We start from the raw sequence: 21,206 nt of genomic DNA on the forward strand, positions 1-21,206 counted from the left end.
TAGTTTCTATGAATAAACTGATAAAATTTCATTGTTTTAGTTATTTATATAATTAAAATAAATAAAAAAAATTTGGAATAAACTGATGTAGTATATTATTAATTAAAATTTAATCTTCAAGTAGCCTAAAATAACATACTGCAGTCAGACTTGTGATTTTGCTTTGGTTCATCCCCTTAGAAAAGGCGCTTCACAGGATTAATAGATGACGTGGCAAAATATTACTGGACAAAAGCTGCTGTATCGTATTCTGCGACAAACAGCTTCAGAACCATGCAAGATTACTAAAATGGAGGGAGAGAGCGCGGGAAATACCCTCTCACGTGACAACGTCGAATTCATGTCATTCGCATTTTCCCGCCTTCCACTTTCCCTCTCCCTCCTAAAAATGGCAAAAAAGCGAACAAAAACAAGCAGAGCATTCATAATCCGGAAGCCCTCCTCTCTCTCTTTCTCGATCGTGAAACCCTAACGTTTGATCTCAGATCGGAGAAGATCGAAAGGCCTAACGCAGGATCTGGGTCAGCATGGCCCAGATCGAGCAAGCGTGGCACCTCCTCGTTGCCCTCGTCCGGCTCGGCCGCCCCACTCCCGCCGCCGACCTGGCGGCCAGATGCGACCTCACGCTATCTCCTTCCCCCGATACTGTCGAATTCCTCTGTCGGATCCCCGGATCCCCGCTGCTTCTCACGGATGGTGGCTTCGTCACTATCTCCGACTCTGCCGTGGCCACTTTCCTGGGATTCCTGTCTAGCGCCGTCGCTCCATTTGTGCCGAGGATCGCGATGGAGGGTTCGGCACAGATGAGGACATGCGGCAATGTTTCGGTTACGTATGCGAGGAAGAGGAAGGTGCGTCCTTTGGATGATGATCTGGTCGCTGATGTGCCGATAGCGAAGAGGAGGCTTCTATTGCCTTGTGGAGGAGGTGCTGTGTTTATCAGTAGCCGTTTTCGTTGTAGGGTGGATAATAATTTTGTTGTTTTGACAGAAATTGGTTCTATGTTACAGATGTGGAAGAATTGGGAGGATTGAATACGGAGGTTTCGGATCAGCTTTCGATTGTGAAAAATGCTGAAACTGCTGCTACAAAGGTAATTGCTGGGTTTTTTCTTTTCTTATTTTTCTTTATAGCCATTCGTCAGTTACTTGGTATATTAGATCACCATTTGTTTCCATGGTGATGCACTAGGAGAAAGCCTAACAAAGTTAATCATGGTGATCCATAAATAACATGCATAAATTGTTTCTTGTAGCATGATAAACAGGCATAAAACTTTTGTTGTAGCATTTATACTTTGTGTATCAATAATATACTGATATGTGAGTGCACTGACTTAGCTTTTAGAATCAACGCCTAAGCTCTGAATTGTTTGCATTTGGCTGAGAAATTGGTGCATCATAAATATAGTAACTTCTGTCCTCTTATTGCTGACATTTCATTTTTTGTTAATAAATATCTACAACCTATCAAGACTTGGGTACAATTTGGCTATATAGATAGAGATAACTTTGATGAGACTTCTAGTGTGTCCTCTCACACAGCTACCTTGAGAATAAAAAGCCTTAATTGTGCAGGTACAAAGAAACAAAATATATCAGGCCATGGGGATTCTTTTCGCTACTATGAACGCATAAGGGGCTCTTCAAATCTCAAGAACATAGGTCAAAAAGCTAGATATTGTGACTCCAAATGCTGATTTTGTCTTTATTTTTTAAGTGGTTTAGAGTTAACACTTTTTTCATAAATAATTATAGTATCTATCCTTTGCTATTATCTTGGTTCAACAAATTTGACTCCTGTAATATCTTGTGGAAGACTGCCTTCATTCTGACAAGCATGCTTAAAGAAAATTAATTCAACTGTAAGTTCGTTTTCAGAACTTTGATTTTTAATCTATTTAAGCTTAAGGACATGACATGGCTTGTTATACATCTGTTCATCGTTCCCTTGCTTTTTTTTTTGTTTTCAGGCTTCGCAGTTTGATCTTATGGTTTCTAATATTCTGAACAATGATGTTCTATCAGTTGGCTTGTCTGCACCTACGTATCCCTTGAGCATCTTAATCAAAAGAAACCCTTTACCTCTGTCTCTCAGTAACCCTAATGAGGTCCAGTCATCTTTTGCAATTCAAGCAATACGCAAAAAGTTATGCAATATAACACGAGCAACAGGAGTGCATGAAGTTTTGTCAGATTTCCTGAGCTTCAAACATGACTATGGTATTGAGACTAGTGCCAACATTCCTAAAGAAATTGCACCTGATGATAGTAAGATTGGTGAACCAGTTATAGCAGTGGCCTTTCAAGATTATATGGAGCAGAAGCCAACTCATTTGGAGAATGAGACGGAGACTTTGACAGAAAGAGGCCCCCAAATGACTGTCCCATTGACTTGTAGGATCAAGAAGGATATAAGTGAGACAAATGACTATGGAGCCACAAAGTATGATGATGAAACCCTTCTTGGTCATGCATTAATGTCAATAGATGGTGGAGAAGCCACTGCTGCATTGTGTTCTCAGTCAAAAGAAACTTCAGTTGAAATCAACCCTTCGAAGAAAAGTCTAGAGGAATTTGTCCCTGCAGGTAAATACTCTTCAATCACTGTATCTTCATCTAATCAAGTATTCTATTGCATTGCACCGGATATTGGAGTCTGATATCTTCCTATATCACAGAATGGACAAATGAAAAGTTGGAACCTTCTGTACAATGTTTATCAGCAAATCTAAGATCTGTCAATAAGAAGCAAAGCAAATCCTTTGTGAAACCAAATACGATGGATATACCAAATATGGTTGCAGGGTCAAATAATTATACCTCATCAATAGATCACCAAAGAGATGGTTGCTCCTTGAAAAAACGTCAAGAAAAAAGGGATCCTAAAATTATGGTTAAGAAGCAAACTATGCAGAGCATCTGTAAGAAAGATACTCCTACCAAAGATCACAAGGACACATTTCCCAGGGCATCTAAAGTAAGCTACTGTTAATATTCTTTTTTTTAACTGTTATAGGTGGATTGAATCAAGTTCTATCAGTATGATGTTGGCTTTGAAGTTTGAATTTTCCAACTTTATTATAAATGAACTGCAGTGCGACTTCGATCCAAAGTTACTGCCAAACTTTGAATCTTTCATCATAGAGGAAGAGGAAGGTTCAGGTAAAGGATGAAAAATAAACTCATATTATACATTACCTATATTATGCCCTTTAAAATGTCTAGTTCTCACATCTTGTTTCGACTTTGACATGTAGGTGGGTACGGTATTGTGTACAGGGCTCGAAGGAAGACAGACGGAAAAATATTTGCAATAAAATGTATGATAAAACTTCAACAATCTTTTCATAAGATTTTCTTTTGTTTGTTAAGGTATTTAGTGAATTTTATGATTAATCTAATTATTAAAAGTTGATTAATCAGAATTCTGAGATTTATTAAATGTTTCTTGGATTTGCAACCCCTTGACTTTTTATTCAATTGGATATCATTGCTTATGCCCATTAAATCCATTTAATTTTGTCATGATCTTGTGAGTTAATCCTATAAACATTCTTACTCTAAAAAATCACTATACCGTACTGATCGATCAGTGGTATCAATCTATGGGCGAACTGGTATATATTAATCAGTATTAGTTTACCGTAGGTTAGTATCATAGGTTAGCATGGCGTTATATACTTGTTTTCTAAAGAAAGGCTAAAAAATAGTAAAAAATTCACAAAAATCCTTTTTAAGTTTTTATCCCAATTTAATGGTGATTTTATTATATTTAATTAAGAATAAAGTGTCTATGAGGTATAATTAAATGCATAAGGTTGTGATTAACCCTAAATACCTTCAATTTGGGTCTAAATGTAAGACAGTAGATTTAGTTGGGAATAACATAAGATAATGATTTTAATCATGTTTAATCTTTGTAAATTTGCATTAATATGTCTTTAATTATATGAAATGATAAATAAAACATGGAAAGAAGCTAATACCTTTAAATTGGAAAGTAATTCCACTTGATCCTGAGTTCTAGTTCCTCTTTTATCCAAATCAATAGCTTGATTACCACTAATCATTGATTAAAAATTTTAATCACAAGGGAGAGTTGGTTTCTAATTGGAGAGTAATTCTTGTCGTTCTAGAGTGTACAGCCAATCTTGACTTAAGATAACTTGAGCAATTCTATTTGGCATATTTATTTGCTTCCCCTTGCAAATTTGGTTTCTAATTTCTACAGCTCATAGTATCACATTCTCTAATGTAAATGAATTTTCCTAACTTGGTTCTAAGAAGGTAAAATAAAGTCTCATGAAACAATCAATCTCGAGCTCATTAGACAATTGTTCAGTGAAATAACACAGTTCTAGGAAGTGCAAAGTAAGGTTTCTAGGACAGTTTCCCAAGTTGGAGTTCTGGTCTTGTATATATTTTGAACCAATGTTTTTTTCCTTTTTGATTGTGATGTTCTGTTTACATGGGTAGATCTTATCAGGATACCCATTTATGCAAAAGGTTCTTTTAGTAGAATTACACTGGCGTACCAAGTCTCTAGCAACTTGAGTCAAATATGTGAAAATCACCCAGGCATGTCATAAGCTCTTGTAATTATAAACAGTTCCTTTTTTTTGGAATTTAATATACTGAGGATCTTATTCAGTTGACCTACAAATGCTTGAATTTTAAATTAAATTTTGTCAATGATAAATATTACATGTTGTCAATTCTTGACATTAGTGTGATGAATAGTTAATGGTCATCCCACATTAATTAAGCTTTCAGCAATCAGCTGGTTTTGCTGATTATGAATCTTGGGTATTGAGAGTAAGCTTTTCCAAATATTATATTGGTAGTTCATGTTTGAGATAATGATCATTTGCTTGAACAGGTCCCCATGCCAATGCTCACTCACATCACATCAACAATGAAATGAAGATGCTGGAACAATTTGGGTAAGAATAAACAAGTCCTTTTTCTATTACTTCTGCTTCTGTACTTCCCTATCTCAGATTCTTTTCATTGTAATCCACTCTCTCTTCAGAGGCAGGAACTTTGTAATAAAGTTCGAAGGCTCTTTCAAAAGTGGCAATTCAGAATGCTTTGTTCTAGAACATGTGAAGCATGACAGGCCAGAGGTGATTATAGATTGTTTATAAATTTTGTATGCAACTTTTGTAGTACACATCAACTATTTTGTCTATTGTAGGTCTTGAAAAAGGAGATAAATGTATTTGAACTTCAATGGTACGGTTATTGTATGTTCAAAGCCCTTGCCAGCTTGCACAAGCAGGTAGCAAACATACACTGTTTGAACTGTTTGGGGTTGGATATTACATTTCCATTCTTTTTTACATTTATTTTTTCCAGGGTATTGTGCATCGGGATGTTAAACCTGGAAATTTTCTCTTCTCTCGCAAGCTCAATAAAGGATACCTTATAGATTTCAACTTGGCCAATGTTAGTGGTATCTATGTTCTTCCTACTTCTAGCCAGTAGGGATGACAACAAGGATGAAATGAGATGGGATATTCCTACTTCTAGTACTCTTTTGTTATGATATACTTAATGATAAAAATGTAACTAAATAGTTTTTCATTCCATTGTTGATGCAGGATCTGCACCAAAAGTTTCTCAAAAACAGTAAGTATCCTCGAATATTTGTAATATATGTCCTTTCCAAGATGCATCATAATGATTATATTGCAACACAATTCAAGATGCATTTAATCATAGGGCTATTACTAGCCTAGTCAAGTAAAGCTTTTGTTCCAAGTTATGAGATATAAATACTAGGATAAACTTGTTCTACAGTAGTGCCATGGCATTTTTTGAGCATGAGTTCATATTTTCCTATATTAAAATTGTGACAACTCTCAGCATGTGGTCATTTTGCCTTTTCTTTTCCTTTTTCTGATCAATAAAGTCAATATTTCAGTTTTTATTTGCTCTGCAATATGCTGCAGGTTTTAGTGACAATTAAATAATTATTTCCTAGAATCATCCCTTCGGTCTTTGTAGCAACTGCAACCAAGTCAAATGAACTAAACTAATGATATGCTAGAAAAGTACAAATATGGATCTCCCATGCTCTAACTTTGTGCTGTAGCCTGATGTATATCAAGTCTAAAAAACTGTGAATAATGATCTAATGAGGAACAGATTACACAATTGAGCCATCCCTAGTTCAAGAACATACAAATCCAGAAGCAAAGCTCAGCCATATGTAATGGCTCAGTCATAACACCGAACAATTGATTATGAGTAATGAAAATAAATAGTTATGCTCACTAGAAATTCTAGCACTCATGTCTCACTTCACATGTAAGTAATAAAAATCATCTCCTAGTACCCACCTTCCCATGCATTACATTTCTTTACATTACTTGGTTGAGTTTGCAAAACAATCAGAAATCTAATGAAATCCTAACATAGGACCAGAAATATTTTTCACAGTATGCCTCAAGCCCCTAAGATTAATATCAGTATTAGGACTGATTGGGGACAATACAATCAGAATAAACATGATTGCTTGACCATATTGGTGGTACCCGAATCAATCCAGAAAACAATGTAAGAATATAAATCATAAAGTAGCAATGCATAAGAAATTAACAAAAAAAAGAGAAAATTAGAAATATTATATGCTTCTTAAAAGCATATAAAATGGATATATAAAAGAAATAAACATAATACAAACATTAGTAAAAAGAGGAAAAGTTTATTGAAAATATTGTTTAATAATTAGATAATTGTTTAGAATTAACCAAAATCTGGAGAAATTGATCAGAACTGAATTGGTGTTAGACTATACCAATGCATGCATGTTATAAAGTTTGGCTGCTATCCTAAACTGTACTCGAGGAGATCTCCCCATGTCAATCCTCACGACGCATTCCATTTACATGCAACATTATGTGAAGAAATGTCATGAACAAGGTTAGGTTCTTATTCTGTTTTGAACTCTTAGTCAATTTTCTTTTTCTTTTGAACTCTGCCTGATCAAAGTAACTTGGCTTGACAAAGTTGGAAAATATCTCGAGACCTTGCAATTAATCTGTCATGATAGAACTTCTAAGAATTGTGTCATAACTGGCAGCTATTAGTAAAAGGACTATAATTTAGTTTCCACTGCTATCTGATTGCTGATTTAATTATTATGTAAAACATACTATAGCTGTTTTGTTGACCCTTGTTTTTCTGCCGATTAATTAGGAAAACATGAGGCTGATTCCATTGTAAGACCAAACCCAGTTCCTATGCCAGACATGAAGTCGACTTCACGTAAACAAGCCAAGGAAGCAATGAAAGAAGGAATTTTGGACAATAGATTCAAGGAGGCGACAGATGACTCGAAGAAACATCTTACCAAAAGCTTGAAGAGGTCCGAGAGAATTGCAATGGATGTCTTACCTAAACATGACAACAGAAATAGGTGCGGAAGCCATGCCGCCGATGTTTCTGGCGTAACATCAGCAAAAGATCCAACAAGTGCACGGACTGATAAGTTGAAGCAACCAATTCCTTGCAAAGGGAGGAAGGAGCTGATAAATTTCTTGCACGAGGCAATGCAAACTCCCAGTCCGAAGGGAGAAGCTGTTCCTACTTCTCAGAGGAAAAGGGTAGCTGCTCCTTTGGGTAAAATGGAGAGAAAGCCAGTAATACCTACTCCTATGCCATTGCATTATGGTGGGATTCCTGTTGCTGGTTCGGGCACATGCAGTAACAAAAGTATGTCACTTCGACATGAACTCATAATGTTTCTTCAAATTACAACAAGTAATCCTTTTGCCTCTGCCTGGTGTTGCTAGGAAACGGGAAGCAGAAGAGAGAGGGTCCTTGCGTTGGAACCAAGGGCTTTCGAGCTCCAGAGGTTAGGGCTGGTTTTGCATTCTAAGAAAACTTGTACATCATTTGTGCTCGCTCTTCTGATGAATTAACACAACTCTCGAAGCAGGTTTTGTTCAAATCTCTTCATCAAGGCTACAAAGTAGATGTCTGGTCTGCTGGCGTTACGTTACTCTACTTGATGATAGGAAGGTCACCATTCGGCGGTGATCCAGAACAGTGAGTTCAACTGAGAACTATGCGGTGGTGTTCTTGTCAGTTTTTTCGGCCATTGCTAACATGCTTGCCCTGTCATGACAAGGAATATAAAGGAAATTGCAAAGTTGAGGGGTAGTGAAGATCTGTGGGAAGTGGCCAAACTCCACAATTGCGAGTCTTCGTTTCCTCAGGTATCGCTACCTAAAATTTCTCTGCAAGACAAAAAAACCTGAAACGAAGCCTTAAATTGACAGTTGGTCTATGCTGCAGGAATTGCTCGATTTCCGATCGCTGCGATCCACAGAGCTGAGAGAATGGTGTGTTCTTAACACCAAGAGGCCAGAGTTGTTGGAGGTGATTCCACGATCGCTGTTTGATCTCGTGGACAAGTGCTTGACGGTGAATCCAAGGTGCAGGATCACCGCCGAGGAAGCTCTGATGCATGACTTCTTTGCCGCGTGCCATGAGAGCCTAAGACAGCAGAGGAAGCTGAGGAGGGAGGCCGCCTTGGAGTCTGGAACTCCCTTTGCGGGTGCTGTGTAAACCTCCTTGCCGGATCAGCCAATTCCACTGGATCGGCGATGGTCGTGGCCAATTCATTTTCCTCAGATGCTGACCCAAATGATGATTTAACTCATGCCTCATGTACATTTTGGTAGAGAGCGCCCAATATGCATGGTATCCGTGGGGTTTTTAGTTGGAAGAAGACTCGCCGGATTACTATGGTGTTGTGTGCTTCTATCAATGTCATATATTATTAATTTATACAAACAAACAATCAGAGCATATTGAGTATTATAATTACAGGAATAAAGAGTGAATTTTGTCTTAATTGAGCTCGTTAGTGTGATTATTGTTGGTATTTTGCAATGGATCTGAATGAGAAAGCCTTCTGAACCATCATCTCCACAGCCAAAAACTGCATAATAGCATCCCCAAGCAGGAAATGGTTAAAACATGTAGTCTCGATTCTATAAGTAAAGAAACATAATTCAATATCTGAAGACTGGAAGATTTTGTGGCTAAAATCTAACACTAATGCTAAAAGCAGGAGGTTCAACAGCCTCTTTAGCTTGTGCATATTTAGGCACCAGAAGCCATTACCATTGCTGACATGCATGTAAGCCAAAAAGTTTCATCCAAGCAGTACATCTGTACATAATTCCTAATTTTTCTTTTCATTGTTCCAAATTAAGAAATTTGAGAGCACAAACATTAGCCGGAAAGGCGGTAGGTTGGCGAGAAGAAAATAACCAAGAGGTTCCGGAAACTGGGAGTTAGCTGTCGGTCCATCTTCTCTTGACCTCTGATTTCCACCTCACTTCTTTGAGCTTTCCATCCATCCCATAGTCTCTCTCCATCACAAGGTTAATACCTTCATCTGAGTACCAGCCAACGCCAATGGTGAGGATGCCATCTTTATTCACATCAACGTATCCAGTGACACCTCCCGGAAGCCAGAGAACGGTCACATCTTGCATGTCGAGCACCTCTTCTTCCCCAAAGGAAACAGAGCTCTCGGGCAAGCTTCTTTTCTTCAACGTCTCAGTGCACAAATAGACGAAGGGCAAGCCACCTTCAGCTGTTGGTTCGTCACTAAAAATCGGTGTGGCACTCACCTCAAATACCTTCCAAGAACCAGTAAGTTCTGAAGGTTGTGTTCTTTTTCGTTGTGAGAAAGGTTTCATATCAAACTGCACATCACTGGAGCGAATGACAAGTTAGATACCACTAAGCAGCCTTCATTTACCCTCGAATGTTCAAACTCGGAAATCACAAATAATTATGTTCTACCAGGTTTCTAGGAATATGTTAATCCAAAAAATTAATTTTCACAATATAATGGAAAGTTATATCAAGCATCCTAGGATGATAGCCAGGGTGAATAAACAAATGACATGCTTTTTTTGGCAGTCAATAATATCCTTTTTACTAAATGAACAAGACAACAATTTATCGACACAAAATTATGGCAAAGTGATGAACTAAGGCTTTCAAGGCTTTCACGTCTTTGCTTGCTACAAACTACAAATCGTATCGACTTTCAAGAGTCTCAAAAGAAATATTTTAGGCTCACACTTGGTACTTGTTTTGGATAATTGAAAACCAATTATGCTATATTCTTATATATCCCTACAGATTATCATTACCAACATATTTCAAGAAGGAACACAATGAACATCAGAATTGAAATCTCCCATCTCAGACTTACATGAAACTTCGACTTAAAACAGTGAATTGAAAGCTTACTCTGCAACATCGAGATTAGCTGGGCTGACCCACTCTTCTTCATATACGGCAACCCTAATTATTTGAATGTTAGACCCTCCTTCATTCAACTCAATGGTGTGCACAATCCGCAGTCTCTTGTGGCATCCTTTTACTAAACACTGAGCAACAAGGTTTAGAAAAATTACTCAAATTCAACAGTCTGTTAGAGAAAAGATATTAGGCTTGCTACTAGTGGAAGGCTTGATAACAGTTTCAATACACCAAGCAAAGAAATTTAAGATAAGCAACCGCACAAAATTATTGCAATGAATCACCAGAATGATTTCAGGGAATGAAACACTGGTGAAGAGTCCTTTTTTGCTTTGGAATTTTTTCTGTACGCAGCCTCTTTTTCCAGTAAATATTGATGAAATGAATTGCATGAAAGTTCTACTGGGACTGGATAAACAATCATGGACAGTATGCCTTCCTCAGAGGTCTTTAGTAATGCAACTGCATCAACTAGAAGAGCATGTTTGAAGAGAAAGATAAGCATTTGTTAAAGAATTCATTCAAATGAATTAAGTGTTACTTCCTTTAACACGTTGCTATTGGTTCCAGGCATGGCAACAGCTTGGGTCAGTAAAATCAAATTGTTAGGATAAAAACACCAACCAAAACTTGGCGCTAAGAACAAAAGCTAACCTAAGCAATGTAATTCTTTCTGAACTAGATACCGGCACAATTAAAGAAAAGTTAACTAAACAATATTGTTTATATTTCACCACCTAGAGCATTGGAGACAGATCTAATGGATATGAAACTTCTCCCAAAAATCATTTTGATCTAATGTTTAAGGTATGATCATAGGTTGTAACTGTATAAATAGCTAAGTCAGAAATCGCTACTCCCTCCATTTGCTGCTCCAATTCTCTTTCTCTCTATTTTTTGAGAAATCCTCACATACCACTTTCACCGGTAACACCCCTCTAAGCCCCTCTCTTTATTCCTTCCTCACTGTTGTGGTTTGGGCCATCCAAATGGCTTGATGTTTATCATACCAGCTATATGGTCCAGCAGTGATATGTGCATCAGGAAAGTATTATTGAAGAAAATATTGTTCAGTGTGTGCAAAAAAGTGGACAAAGACAATAAACATTTTATATGATGAAAAAGCAGGATAGAGTAAATAAGGCAAGTGGATATTACATGGACAATGAGATTATGACAAACAAGTGATGATAACATCCACAAAACTTACTTGTTCAAACTTAAAAGTTGGAGAAAGGAAATATTTGGATTCATCAAAACCTTCGACTGGTAAGTCTACAGGACCTTTAGAATATGATCCATCCTGAAAATTGAGAAAATTAGTTAATAAAGAAATATAGTTTTCAGCAGAGGCAACAAGCATTAGCTAGGCAATGAAAAAATGGTGAGAAGCTAGCGTCCGATGGATGTCGCCAAAACCTAGGCAACAAAAGCACCTGTAGTTTTTATGATATTGGGGGAAAAAAAAAGTATATTGTTCGACATCGGTCGCCATAAAAATAAAAAGACAAAGAAATACATGAAATAAAAAGTAGGTAACCTTTTACTTCTTCTGAGTCCAATAGTTAATGTTCCATAATCTAGGGTGCAGTGTGTTTTATGTGGTTTGTATATATCTTGTGTTTCTGTAACTCAAAAAATGAGAAAGTACATATTATGATTGTACTTCTACTTTCATTTTTGTCAACAACTAAAATTTCTGGAAATCTAGAAACTTCCTAATACTAGAGAACTTTAAAATTAAACATCCTTCCTTATTGGATGATTTCATAACCATTGCTCATTATATTGGGAGCACACAATCTCTGAGATATGGTGATTTTTCACCCAATTAAAGGTATCAAAGAACTACACACTGGATCTAGGATTGGTTGACTTCTAACTTGATCTCTATGATTGTGTGACTGTTCGCATAATCCACTGGATCTAGGATTGGTTGACTTCTAAATTGATCTCCATGTTTGTGTGATCGTTCACAGAATCAAGAAATTAATTATAATCATCCGTAGACCTTTTGTTATGCAGCTGTTTGGAGCTGGCAAGGTTGTATTCCTTTGCCATGTCAATAAAGTGTTTGTATTCTGGTTCAGATCCCAATATTCATGGTGTGATGATAGTTTGACTGTGTTTTTGCTCGCCACTAACCCGTTTTCTTCTGTGCAGGCACGAGGTTACAGGGAGTGACCCTATGCAAGCAGCTATGTCACTCAGGTGCCACACAACCTAGGTAAAAAGTTAAATCTGTGAAATGAGCTAGATTACTTGTTACCTTGAATGCAGTGAATATGCATTATCTTTGCAGTTCACAGTTTTGAATTTTATTTAGAACAGTTAAAACAACATTTTATTGCCAATTTAAACATTAGATGATAAGGTTGTCTAGTAAAAATTGTTGAAAGATGATATTACTGTGAATTATACTGTGTATTATTGTGTGCTTTTTTTTGCGAATAATTAACATGTTCATACTAAAATAGCTTCGTATCTGATGGCTAATTGACCAGAATAGACATGCAATCGAAACCATTTTAATAACCTAGCGAAAGTTTGGTCCATTATAGTCTTCTCACCATGACATATAGCATTCAGGTTCTAGAGCAGATCAGGTATCTATGATCTTGTTCCAACTATGAAGATGAACACCAGCTCTAGCAGATCAGGTATCTACGGCATTCACAATATGTGCAACTAGTGACAAAAAAAAACACAAATTTCAATCTTGTATGTTTTTTCTGACTCCTATTATCTACCTCAAGATCCCCAATTCAACTCTACAATGCCTTACAGTCCAAACCAAATACAAAGCCCATATGCAATGTTGCAGATTTGCAGTTTATTTCCTACTAATCTTATTCATCTTTCACATAATCCTTGCAGTCTATTGACTCTAGACATTAATAGGTCCCCAACTTCTACTGGTGGTAGTTTAGAACTTCAGAATATGTAAATCAATAACATAAATCCAAGCATTCTCAATAAACCATCACTATCCTTTTCCAGCTACATCTTAAATTAACTTGTGGTCCTCAAGTTTGACAAGTAGCTGTTGCTGTTCTAGTTACCACTAACCAATCTGTGAATTTTTCATCATAGCATATCCACAGACTAAAAAAATTTAATTAGATCATAAAACTATAAATGTAAAAGAAAAAAAAGGTAGCCCCATCAGCAGCTGCAGTAATGTTAAGATTATGGGAAGAATGTACTACAGCTGGTGATGGTTATAAATTACATGTCAAACATAAAAATTAGCTGTAGTTTAAAAGGTACTTGTAATGACTTGGCACTTTCTATTATATAAGAAATATCAGAATCTCAAGATTTTAGACCAAAAATCATTAAAATAATCTATATTCATTTGGTTAACATACTAGTATTTTGCTACATACATGAAATCAACTGTTAGAATATGGATGTACATCATAGATGTTCAAAATTGAAAAGAAAAAAGAGAAACTTACCTCAAAGAAAACAAGACCAGGCTCCATATCCATTACATCTTCCTCCAAATCTTCTCCTCTTGACAAGTCAAAGGAGTCATAACTAGGCAAATCAGAGTTTTTATCAGTGACATCAAGAGTTTCCTTCTCAGAAACGCCATCTTCAGTTTTATCACCTGCTCGATGTTTTTTACTTTCTCCAAATGGGTTCAGAGCTGCCCAATTGGTCTTCGTCCTAATATGAGAGAAGATACCACCTTCAGATACTTTCTCTATCAGTGAACGTGTGTAACAATCATAAAGGTTCTCATTTTGCTTCCCAATTCCAATTGGCTCTATTTCAGCTGTAAATGGAGAAAATACTGCTCCGACACCCTTCCATATACCACTGACACTACTAGCAAAAGTATCCCATGCTGGTTTGATAACAGGTTCCTATTCAGTATGACATCTATTTATTAGAATTCAATCCTTCATATGAAAAGATGCCCTCAAAATAACATGATACTCCTGAAATACAAATATCCGTTTCTGGTAATGTTACTATGTATAACAACAGAATAAACAGAGATATCATGATTAACAAAAATTATATTCTCAAAGGAAAACCATCTGCTAGTTAATATGAGCATTTATCCTTGCTAGTTAATATGATAAAAACCAAGATTTGAACATTTATCCTTGCTAGTTAATATGATAAAAAATAACTGCTTAAAATTGAGCGTAAAAAGTAAATCTTTGGAGGGAAAAAGGATTAACAGGCAATAATCCTATGATGTTATTGGGATACCATTGTCTCTAGAGTTGATTGAACCTATGATGTTACGTTGATTATTTCTTTCTTATTTTACTTAATCTAATCCTAGTCTACCATAATTGGTCTCAATGACTAAGATGTCATATGCGGATTTAACAACAAACAAACCATTCTTTGTAAATTTGTGCTATATTGCATTAGAAAGAAACTTCATAAAATTTCTCATGATTCATCCATTGGGTTCTGAAAATTACAACCACTAACATGTGTTGATCGTTGAGGTTGAGCAGTCATCTATATACTGAAACACCCATTTCTTTACTTAATCCAATTAAATGGTTTCCTCAATTATGGCATGCATTAACATATTTCATCCAATCACCAATATCACAAACTTGTATCTGTCAAACTGATGAACCAATTGTTTATTATGGCATGATAAGTTGATATCATAATGATAAATGTAGATATTTGAATAGATTGAGGGATCCATCCAGCAACAACCTAGCATATAACATAACCAAAGAACTTATCAGCCTGCTGTTATGTCTCCTAATCCTGCTTACGTAAGAGCACTCATTAACACCAGGTACTATTGAGCTATCAGATTCTAAGGAATTACTTGAACCGATAATGTATACATGGAAAGATTAACTCTACTTATTCTAGCTGAGTTAAACCTAGTCTTGGTCGCCATTTATCAAATTATATAAGCAAATGTTATATGTGAATTTAATTACACTAATCTATGCTCTACGTTTAACGGAAAACCGTCCAAGATTATATCTTTTACTTCACAAAACAAGTATTGGGTACGAAAATTGGTACTTGCAGTGACACGGAAGGATTCCGCAGAAAATTCCTAAATTATATAAGAAATTCTGCAACAAAGTCTTGGAAAAAAAAGTACAAATTGCAGAAACATTACAGAAATATTAAAATCTTATGGCATATGATGCAAGAATACATCTTTCTGTCGTTTCAATCAAAATTCAAAAAGAACTGTGAAAGTTTGAGACGAAGAGCCAAGAGCTCGCTCACCTGAGTCTGGAGAACCGTCTCGATCTCCATGAGCATGGAACCAGAGACCAAAACCCTGGCACCCGGACCTCTCCTTCCGGCAGACCTCACCCGCCTCCCTCTCCTCCTCCGAGACTTCCGGGTCTTGTCCTCCGCGGAGGCCTTGGCGGCGGCGAGATCGTTGTCAATGCTCCAAACATTCTGCTTCTTTTTGGCTCTGATCGGCTCCTTCCTCCGGCCGCCGGCGAGGGAGCAAGAAACCCTGAGGCCAGTGGAAACCCTGTCGCGCTCGGGAAGCGAGAGGGGAAGAGGCGAGACAGGATTCCAGAAGTAGCGGCGGCGGACCACCAGGTGCGGCGGCCGCGGCAGGGTGAGGTTGCCGCAGGCGTCGAGGCAGTGAGACTCCATGCCGACCGAGCAGAGAGAGAGAGATGGAATACGGGGGATGGGGAAAGGCGTTCGGATATGGGGAATAAACAGCGAGAGAGATCACTGCGGGCGGACGATGTTAGAACACGGTGCAGCGTTTCCACCACTGATTGCGCGCCGCGTCGCGATCACTGATGGGAATGGTCTGTTTGCCAAACCGAAAAACAAATCATTTACCCGCACAACGTACCCAGAGTTCGAACGAAAGGAATCGAGGGTCGGGTCCCGCATAAACCCCACGTTGCCTCGTTAACAACCACACGGTTGAGACAGGCAAACGTGAGACTATATATATATATATATATATATATACACTTTTCAAATATATATTAATTGATGAGCTGAGGGTAGACCTGATGCCAAGCTTAATTAATAAAACACAACCAAAGATATACATATTAATATGTATCAGTCCATTTTGATCTATCTATAACTTTCCAAAAGTGAAATTTCCCTGACTAATTACAATAAGAAAGGTAGACAATTCCGTAAAGAGATGGATGGATCCATCTTGTGATACAAAATTGCAGCAGAACATAGAAATATACCAAATAGTGGTCGAAAATGCATTCTCATGCAACAGCAGCTTGCGGATTCTGCTCGAAAACACGCTTGCCCCATGAGCTGATCCTTCTTTTCCTCAGCCTTTCAGCAATGGCGAAAGCCAGTTCCAGGGACTGTGAAGCGTTGAGTCTGGGATCACAATGCGTGTGGTACCGAGAACTCAAGTCATCATAAGTAACTGCCTTTGATCCTCCGATGCACTCTGTAACATTCTGACCGGTCATCTCCAAGTGCACTCCCCCTGGGTGGCTACCCTCTTGTTCATGAACATCAAAGAAGGCCCTTAGCTCAGACTGCATTGTTAAGACACCATATTCTCAGATTGGTCCAAGATTCAAATTGAAAAAACCATCATTTATCCACAACAGATTAAATTCAAGCTTACTCTGATTGCATCGAATGAACGAGTCTTCAGGCCACATGGAGCTTTCACTGTGTTTCCATGCATTGGATCGCTCACCCAAGTAACTATCAGACCAGCTTGACGCACAGCTCTAATTAGATGAGGAAGCTTGACGCGCATGCTCTCAGCTCCCATTCTTGTGATTATGGTTAGCCTTCCAGGCTTGTTGTGATGGTTCAAAATCTCACACAGTTTGACAAGCTCAGATGGATCCATTTTATCGCTTACCTACAAAAAACCATCAAACTGTATCAGAGGACCAAACAAGAAAAAAGAAATTGGATATTTGGCATAATCAATTACATGGACATATTTTTTGTCAAATATAAAAATGAAATAACATTGATGCCTGTTCCTTCCCAGGACACAGGTTGGCCAACACACTTAAAACAAAGAAAAAGTTTTCTAGCTAAAAGTATAAATATGCACAATCATAAGTTTCCATGGTTCATTATTATTTGACAAACCTACCAGCAGCATCAAGGCTGTGGCATCCCAACCACTAATATCAATTCCTATTTAAATTACCATAAGCAACAGATGCCAACACTATCTGAAAAGTTTGAGCAGATTCAGGAGGATATCATAATCACCTTTATACCCAGAGGATTAGCAATTCCACGGAGAAATTCAACATGCGCACCATCTAGCTGCCGTGTCCTTTCTCCAACCCAAAGCATGTGGGCCGAACAATCATAGTATTGCCCAGATGTTGAATCTTCACGAGTCAATGCCTGCTCATACGGTAGGTGAAGGCATTCATGAGATGTCCAGAACTCAGTTGTGGCCATTATTGGATGATTAGCAGTCAGACCAGCAGCAACCATAAATCCAATAGCATCATCAACCCTCTGAGCAAGCTCCATATATCTGCTCAAAACCAACAGTCAGAAGGGAAAAAAAAATCTGAACTTCAAAAACAGTATGCAAGAAGAAACCCTGATCATATATATTTGTTAAATTCCTGAAGGACAGAAAGTTATTATTGACATTACTTGCATTCATCAAACTAAAGTACCCATTAATGAGACTCTTTTCTAGTCTTCTATTCATTGAAGTAGATACTGCTGTTGTTGTAAAGTAAGCTAGAAACAAAGGTCCAACAGTTTGCATATTAAAATGTGCGGTGGTACAACCAAGCACAAAAAGCTATCATGTGACAGAATATTAATCATGAAACTAAAGAAGCACAGGATGAGTGATACAGATAAAGAACATGCAAGGTATAGATGGGCCAAAAACCTGTCTCCTTGCTCACTGTGCTCTACAAAATCAAGGTTCCACTGTGTGACTCTCTGAATCGATGCATAACCACCAGTAGCAAATGCTCTAAGGAGATTCAGAGTTCCAGCTGATTGGCTATAAGCTTTAAGCAACCTTTTTGGATCTGGCTCTCGAGATTTTTCGTCAAAGATATCACTATTGATATTGTCGCCCTGATAACTAGGAAGTTTTACACCATCTTTTGTTTCAAATGGTTCAGATCTGGGCTTCGCAAATTGACCAGCCATCCGCCCAACCTGTTGTATGGCATTAAAGACAATAATGTCCACCCAATAACATGAGATGATGATGCAGACTTGTCAGATTTATTACTTCAAAACTTAGTAATAATCAGACATGAGGGACAGCTTGCCACAATACAGAACCATTTTTTAATAAATAAAAGAAAGAAATACTTTCAAATATTTATTAAATCTTTCCCACAACACACTGATATAGTACCAATTCAAGTAAATTCCATCTGTAAATTTAACACTGAAGAGCTCCAACTTTTTGTCAGATTAATCTGCAAGACTATAAACAAGCACCACATCTCATAAAAACTAGCTCTTTAACAGGTTTTTTTTCATAGTATCAACCTGTGCTTCTCACTACTGCAGTGATCTATAATATATCCCCCAAGCTACCAGTGATCGGAACTATGGTGAAGGAAATAGAGATGCTGTTAAAGATGGAGGAGACTTGATCATGTAGAAATACTGCAATTCTCACAAAACAAAAAAACAAACAACAAAAAATTGATTGAAGAGTCCGTCGAGAATTATTGTGGATGCCAAAGGTTTATCTAAAGTTGAAGATCAACCAGCCAAGAAATATATCACCTGTTCAGAATCTGTTTGTCAGAGGCTAAAGTCTGGGTTCCAAGATCTTCTACAGTTATTATTAACTCATCACAGTCATGTGAGTTATGATAACAAAATAGGAAGAACAGATCCAATGGAAGGAGAAATGAGCAAAAGGTAACAGAAGTCAGAATCCATCATCCGTGAGAATCTTTTGATCGACGGGGCAATCATGATAACATGAGTACAGGCAGTGAGAATAAACTGATGCAACTTGAGTTTAGATTAGCCTAGGTTTCATCACGTTATGTGAAGATTAAGCCATGTTTAAGACTGAAATTAAGATATATTTTCTTTTTCTTACTTAGATGACCATTCATTTTATCTTAGGGGTGTTCAGTAACCTACTTTGAGTTGTCTAATTACATATTAGTAACAAGAAGTTCTAAATGCCACTTCTAAATAATGGAAAGTTTTCTTCAAAAATCTTGCACCATGAGTTATCTATTATAAAATTGGATCTTATAAATCAAAGTCAGTTGGAGAAAGCACCAAATCACATAAAGATTTGCTCTTTGTGTTATGTTCCTTCATTGCCTTTTCTTCTAATCCTTTGCCCTTCTCTTTTGAAATTTTCTTCAACCCCTCTAGTTTCGTATTCCTCCATTCCATCAAAAATTGTTATAACAAATTATTTATTTTCACAAAATAACAATGATGTATGGCCAGATTTCAGTATGTCGCTTCAAAACCTATCAAATCTGAAATTTGGACTGGAAGAGAATACAATTTTGGCATTTGAGTTCCAAAAAACCCACAAGACATGGATACAATTTCATATTTAAGGCAATTAAACATCTATTTCAATTGTTGCAGATAATCAAAATAAAAGTTTCAACATAAACAGCTCAACTTAAAAAATGAAACATTTCGGCTTATATATAACTTTCTGTCCACCAAATATCACAGGGCATACCTTAAACTTATGGGCTTGCAAAGGGATTCAACTTTTAATTTCCATTTAAATTTTTTTAAATATTTACAGACTAACCTTCTAAATGAGAAAATTACAGCAAGGAAACGACAGCAATTGCGCACTTAAAAGAAGAGTAGACGTGATGGATGTGTTAGATGGATGGTAAACAAATTAATCACCATAAGATTTACACGAACATTCTTGTTTGTCAAATTTATCTACAGATGAAGTGTAATTCCATATAACTCGAAAAAAGCAATTACCATAAATATTCTTGTTTAAAACTTGAAAGAAAGGTCCAACCTTGATGATGGGCATCTGTCCTCCAAAGGTCAGTACCACCCCCATCTGCAACAGAACGCGAAAAGTGTCCCTTATATTGTTCGCGTTAAACTCCTTGAAGCTCTCGGCGCAGTCTCCCCCTTGAAGCAAGAAGGCCTTCCCGACCGCAGCCTCCGCGAGCCTCTCCTCCAGCCTCCTCGCCTCCCCTGCGAACACCAGCGGAGGGTACGTCTCCAAGCTCCGGAGGACCGACTCCAGCTCCTCCTGATTCGTGTACGCTGGGATCTGGAGCGCCCGCTTCGACTTCCAACTACCCGGCGCCCAACTCGTGGAAGATGCCGCCTTCCCTCCCGCCGCTGCAGCCGAAACGATTGGATTCCTGGAGAAAACGGCGACTTTGGAGGGGGACGAATGGCGACTGATGGCAACAGCGGTGGGGGGGAGGGAGAAGACGGCGGAGAGATTCCCGGAGGCAGCGAGAGGCGCCATTGCTCGGTAAACTAGGATTAGGGTTTCTACGGCGATGACGATTGCCGCGGTGGCGCGCTCCAAAGGCGTTTCGTGCTCGAAACGGACGTTATCTTGGAAATATATACGGGTGAGGTTGGAGTGCGGTCACCGCCAGTGAGGAGTCACCGAGATGAAATCTAAAGATTGTCTTGCTTCCGAGGTCGAGGAAGGCGACGCACGGGAGGCGGGGCAGTTAGTTGATTCCGTCGGCGTAGAACATTACATGCGGACGACCTCAGAACCAGTCAACAATGGCCCCATGCAATCGGTACGTAACAAAAACTCTGAGGCGTGACAGCCACGTGCGCATCCATCGGGAACACGATAAGTGATAACGCAGAGTGGCCTCACACGTGAGGCCTCTACCGAGAAGTGATACGGTCTTTTGTCCTCTGTATAATTAGCATGTTGTTGAAAGTTATATTTTGTAGCAATGTGGTGTCGTGTTAGCAATGACATGG

The 21,206-nt window shown here is 38.0% G+C and overlaps 3 protein-coding genes across 5 annotated transcripts; 1 reads left to right on the top strand and 2 right to left on the bottom strand.

The window, feature by feature from the left end:
* Positions 1 to 435: 435 nt before the first annotated feature.
* LOC135611188 (uncharacterized) lies at positions 436 to 8,907 on the top strand. Of its 3 annotated transcripts, none has more exons than XR_010486457.1 (16): positions 436 to 927; positions 1,011 to 1,093; positions 1,973 to 2,588; positions 2,681 to 2,979; positions 3,098 to 3,164; positions 3,260 to 3,322; positions 4,882 to 4,945; positions 5,035 to 5,128; positions 5,200 to 5,283; positions 5,361 to 5,450; positions 5,606 to 5,633; positions 7,206 to 7,721; positions 7,802 to 7,863; positions 7,948 to 8,057; positions 8,150 to 8,227; positions 8,307 to 8,443. XR_010486457.1 is itself a non-coding variant. In XM_065106651.1 (16 exons), exons 1-16 carry the CDS (start codon positions 528 to 530, stop codon positions 8,577 to 8,579), a joined length of 2,937 nt encoding a protein of 978 aa, XP_064962723.1. In that variant the 5' UTR covers positions 436 to 527; the 3' UTR covers positions 8,580 to 8,907. The 3 variants fall into 3 exon arrangements, 2 of the variants coding, with proteins under 2 accessions (XP_064962723.1, XP_064962724.1); XM_065106651.1 differs by having other exon boundaries at positions 8,140 to 8,227; positions 8,307 to 8,907; XM_065106652.1 differs by lacking the exons at positions 436 to 927; positions 1,011 to 1,093 and adding an exon at positions 1,616 to 1,864 and having other exon boundaries at positions 8,140 to 8,227; positions 8,307 to 8,907.
* Positions 8,908 to 9,118: 211 nt separating this feature from the next.
* Positions 9,119 to 15,973, bottom strand: LOC103982454 (uncharacterized). The gene is made up of 5 exons (XM_009399383.3): positions 15,537 to 15,973; positions 13,760 to 14,173; positions 11,509 to 11,601; positions 10,287 to 10,426; positions 9,119 to 9,740 (listed from the first exon to the last, which is right to left on the bottom strand). The coding sequence occupies exons 1-5, from the start codon at positions 15,921 to 15,923 to the stop codon at positions 9,314 to 9,316; spliced, it is 1,461 nt and encodes a 486-aa protein (XP_009397658.2). The 5' UTR covers positions 15,924 to 15,973; the 3' UTR covers positions 9,119 to 9,313.
* A 319-nt stretch (positions 15,974 to 16,292) lies between these two features.
* LOC103982452 (phospho-2-dehydro-3-deoxyheptonate aldolase 1, chloroplastic) lies at positions 16,293 to 20,868 on the bottom strand. Its single transcript, XM_009399382.3, has 5 exons — positions 20,257 to 20,868; positions 18,154 to 18,431; positions 17,505 to 17,781; positions 16,894 to 17,139; positions 16,293 to 16,801 (listed from the first exon to the last, which is right to left on the bottom strand). The coding sequence occupies exons 1-5, from the start codon at positions 20,722 to 20,724 to the stop codon at positions 16,517 to 16,519; spliced, it is 1,554 nt and encodes a 517-aa protein (XP_009397657.2). The 5' UTR covers positions 20,725 to 20,868; the 3' UTR covers positions 16,293 to 16,516.
* Positions 20,869 to 21,206: the final 338 nt, after the last annotated feature.

This window comes from Musa acuminata, chromosome BXJ2-4 (genome assembly GCF_036884655.1).
Source record: "Musa acuminata AAA Group cultivar baxijiao chromosome BXJ2-4, Cavendish_Baxijiao_AAA, whole genome shotgun sequence".
In the NCBI taxonomy this organism is placed as follows: domain Eukaryota; kingdom Viridiplantae; phylum Streptophyta; class Magnoliopsida; order Zingiberales; family Musaceae; genus Musa; species Musa acuminata.

Coding starts and splice junctions, on each gene's coding strand:
- LOC103982452 (XM_009399382.3), bottom strand. CDS start 20,724: ATGGCGCCTCTCGCTGCCTCCGGGAATCTCTCCGCCGTCTTCTCCCTC. Junction 18,432..20,256: donor GACAGATGCCCATCATCAAG/GTTGGACCTTTC, acceptor GCCATACAACAG/GTTGGGCGGATGGCTGGTCA. Junction 17,140..17,504: donor CTAATCCTCTGGGTATAAAG/GTGATTATGATA, acceptor GGTTTTTTGTAG/GTAAGCGATAAAATGGATCC.
- LOC103982454 (XM_009399383.3), bottom strand. CDS start 15,923: ATGGAGTCTCACTGCCTCGACGCCTGCGGCAACCTCACCCTGCCGCGG. Junction 14,174..15,536: donor AGACGGTTCTCCAGACTCAG/GTGAGCGAGCTC, acceptor CATACTGAATAG/GAACCTGTTATCAAACCAGC. Junction 10,427..11,508: donor CAACTTTTAAGTTTGAACAA/GTAAGTTTTGTG, acceptor CTTGTTGCTCAG/TGTTTAGTAAAAGGATGCCA.
- LOC135611188 (XM_065106651.1), top strand. CDS start 528: ATGGCCCAGATCGAGCAAGCGTGGCACCTCCTCGTTGCCCTCGTCCGG. Junction 2,980..3,097: donor CATTTCCCAGGGCATCTAAA/GTAAGCTACTGT, acceptor AATGAACTGCAG/TGCGACTTCGATCCAAAGTT. Junction 3,323..4,881: donor AAAAATATTTGCAATAAAAT/GTATGATAAAAC, acceptor TTGCTTGAACAG/GTCCCCATGCCAATGCTCAC.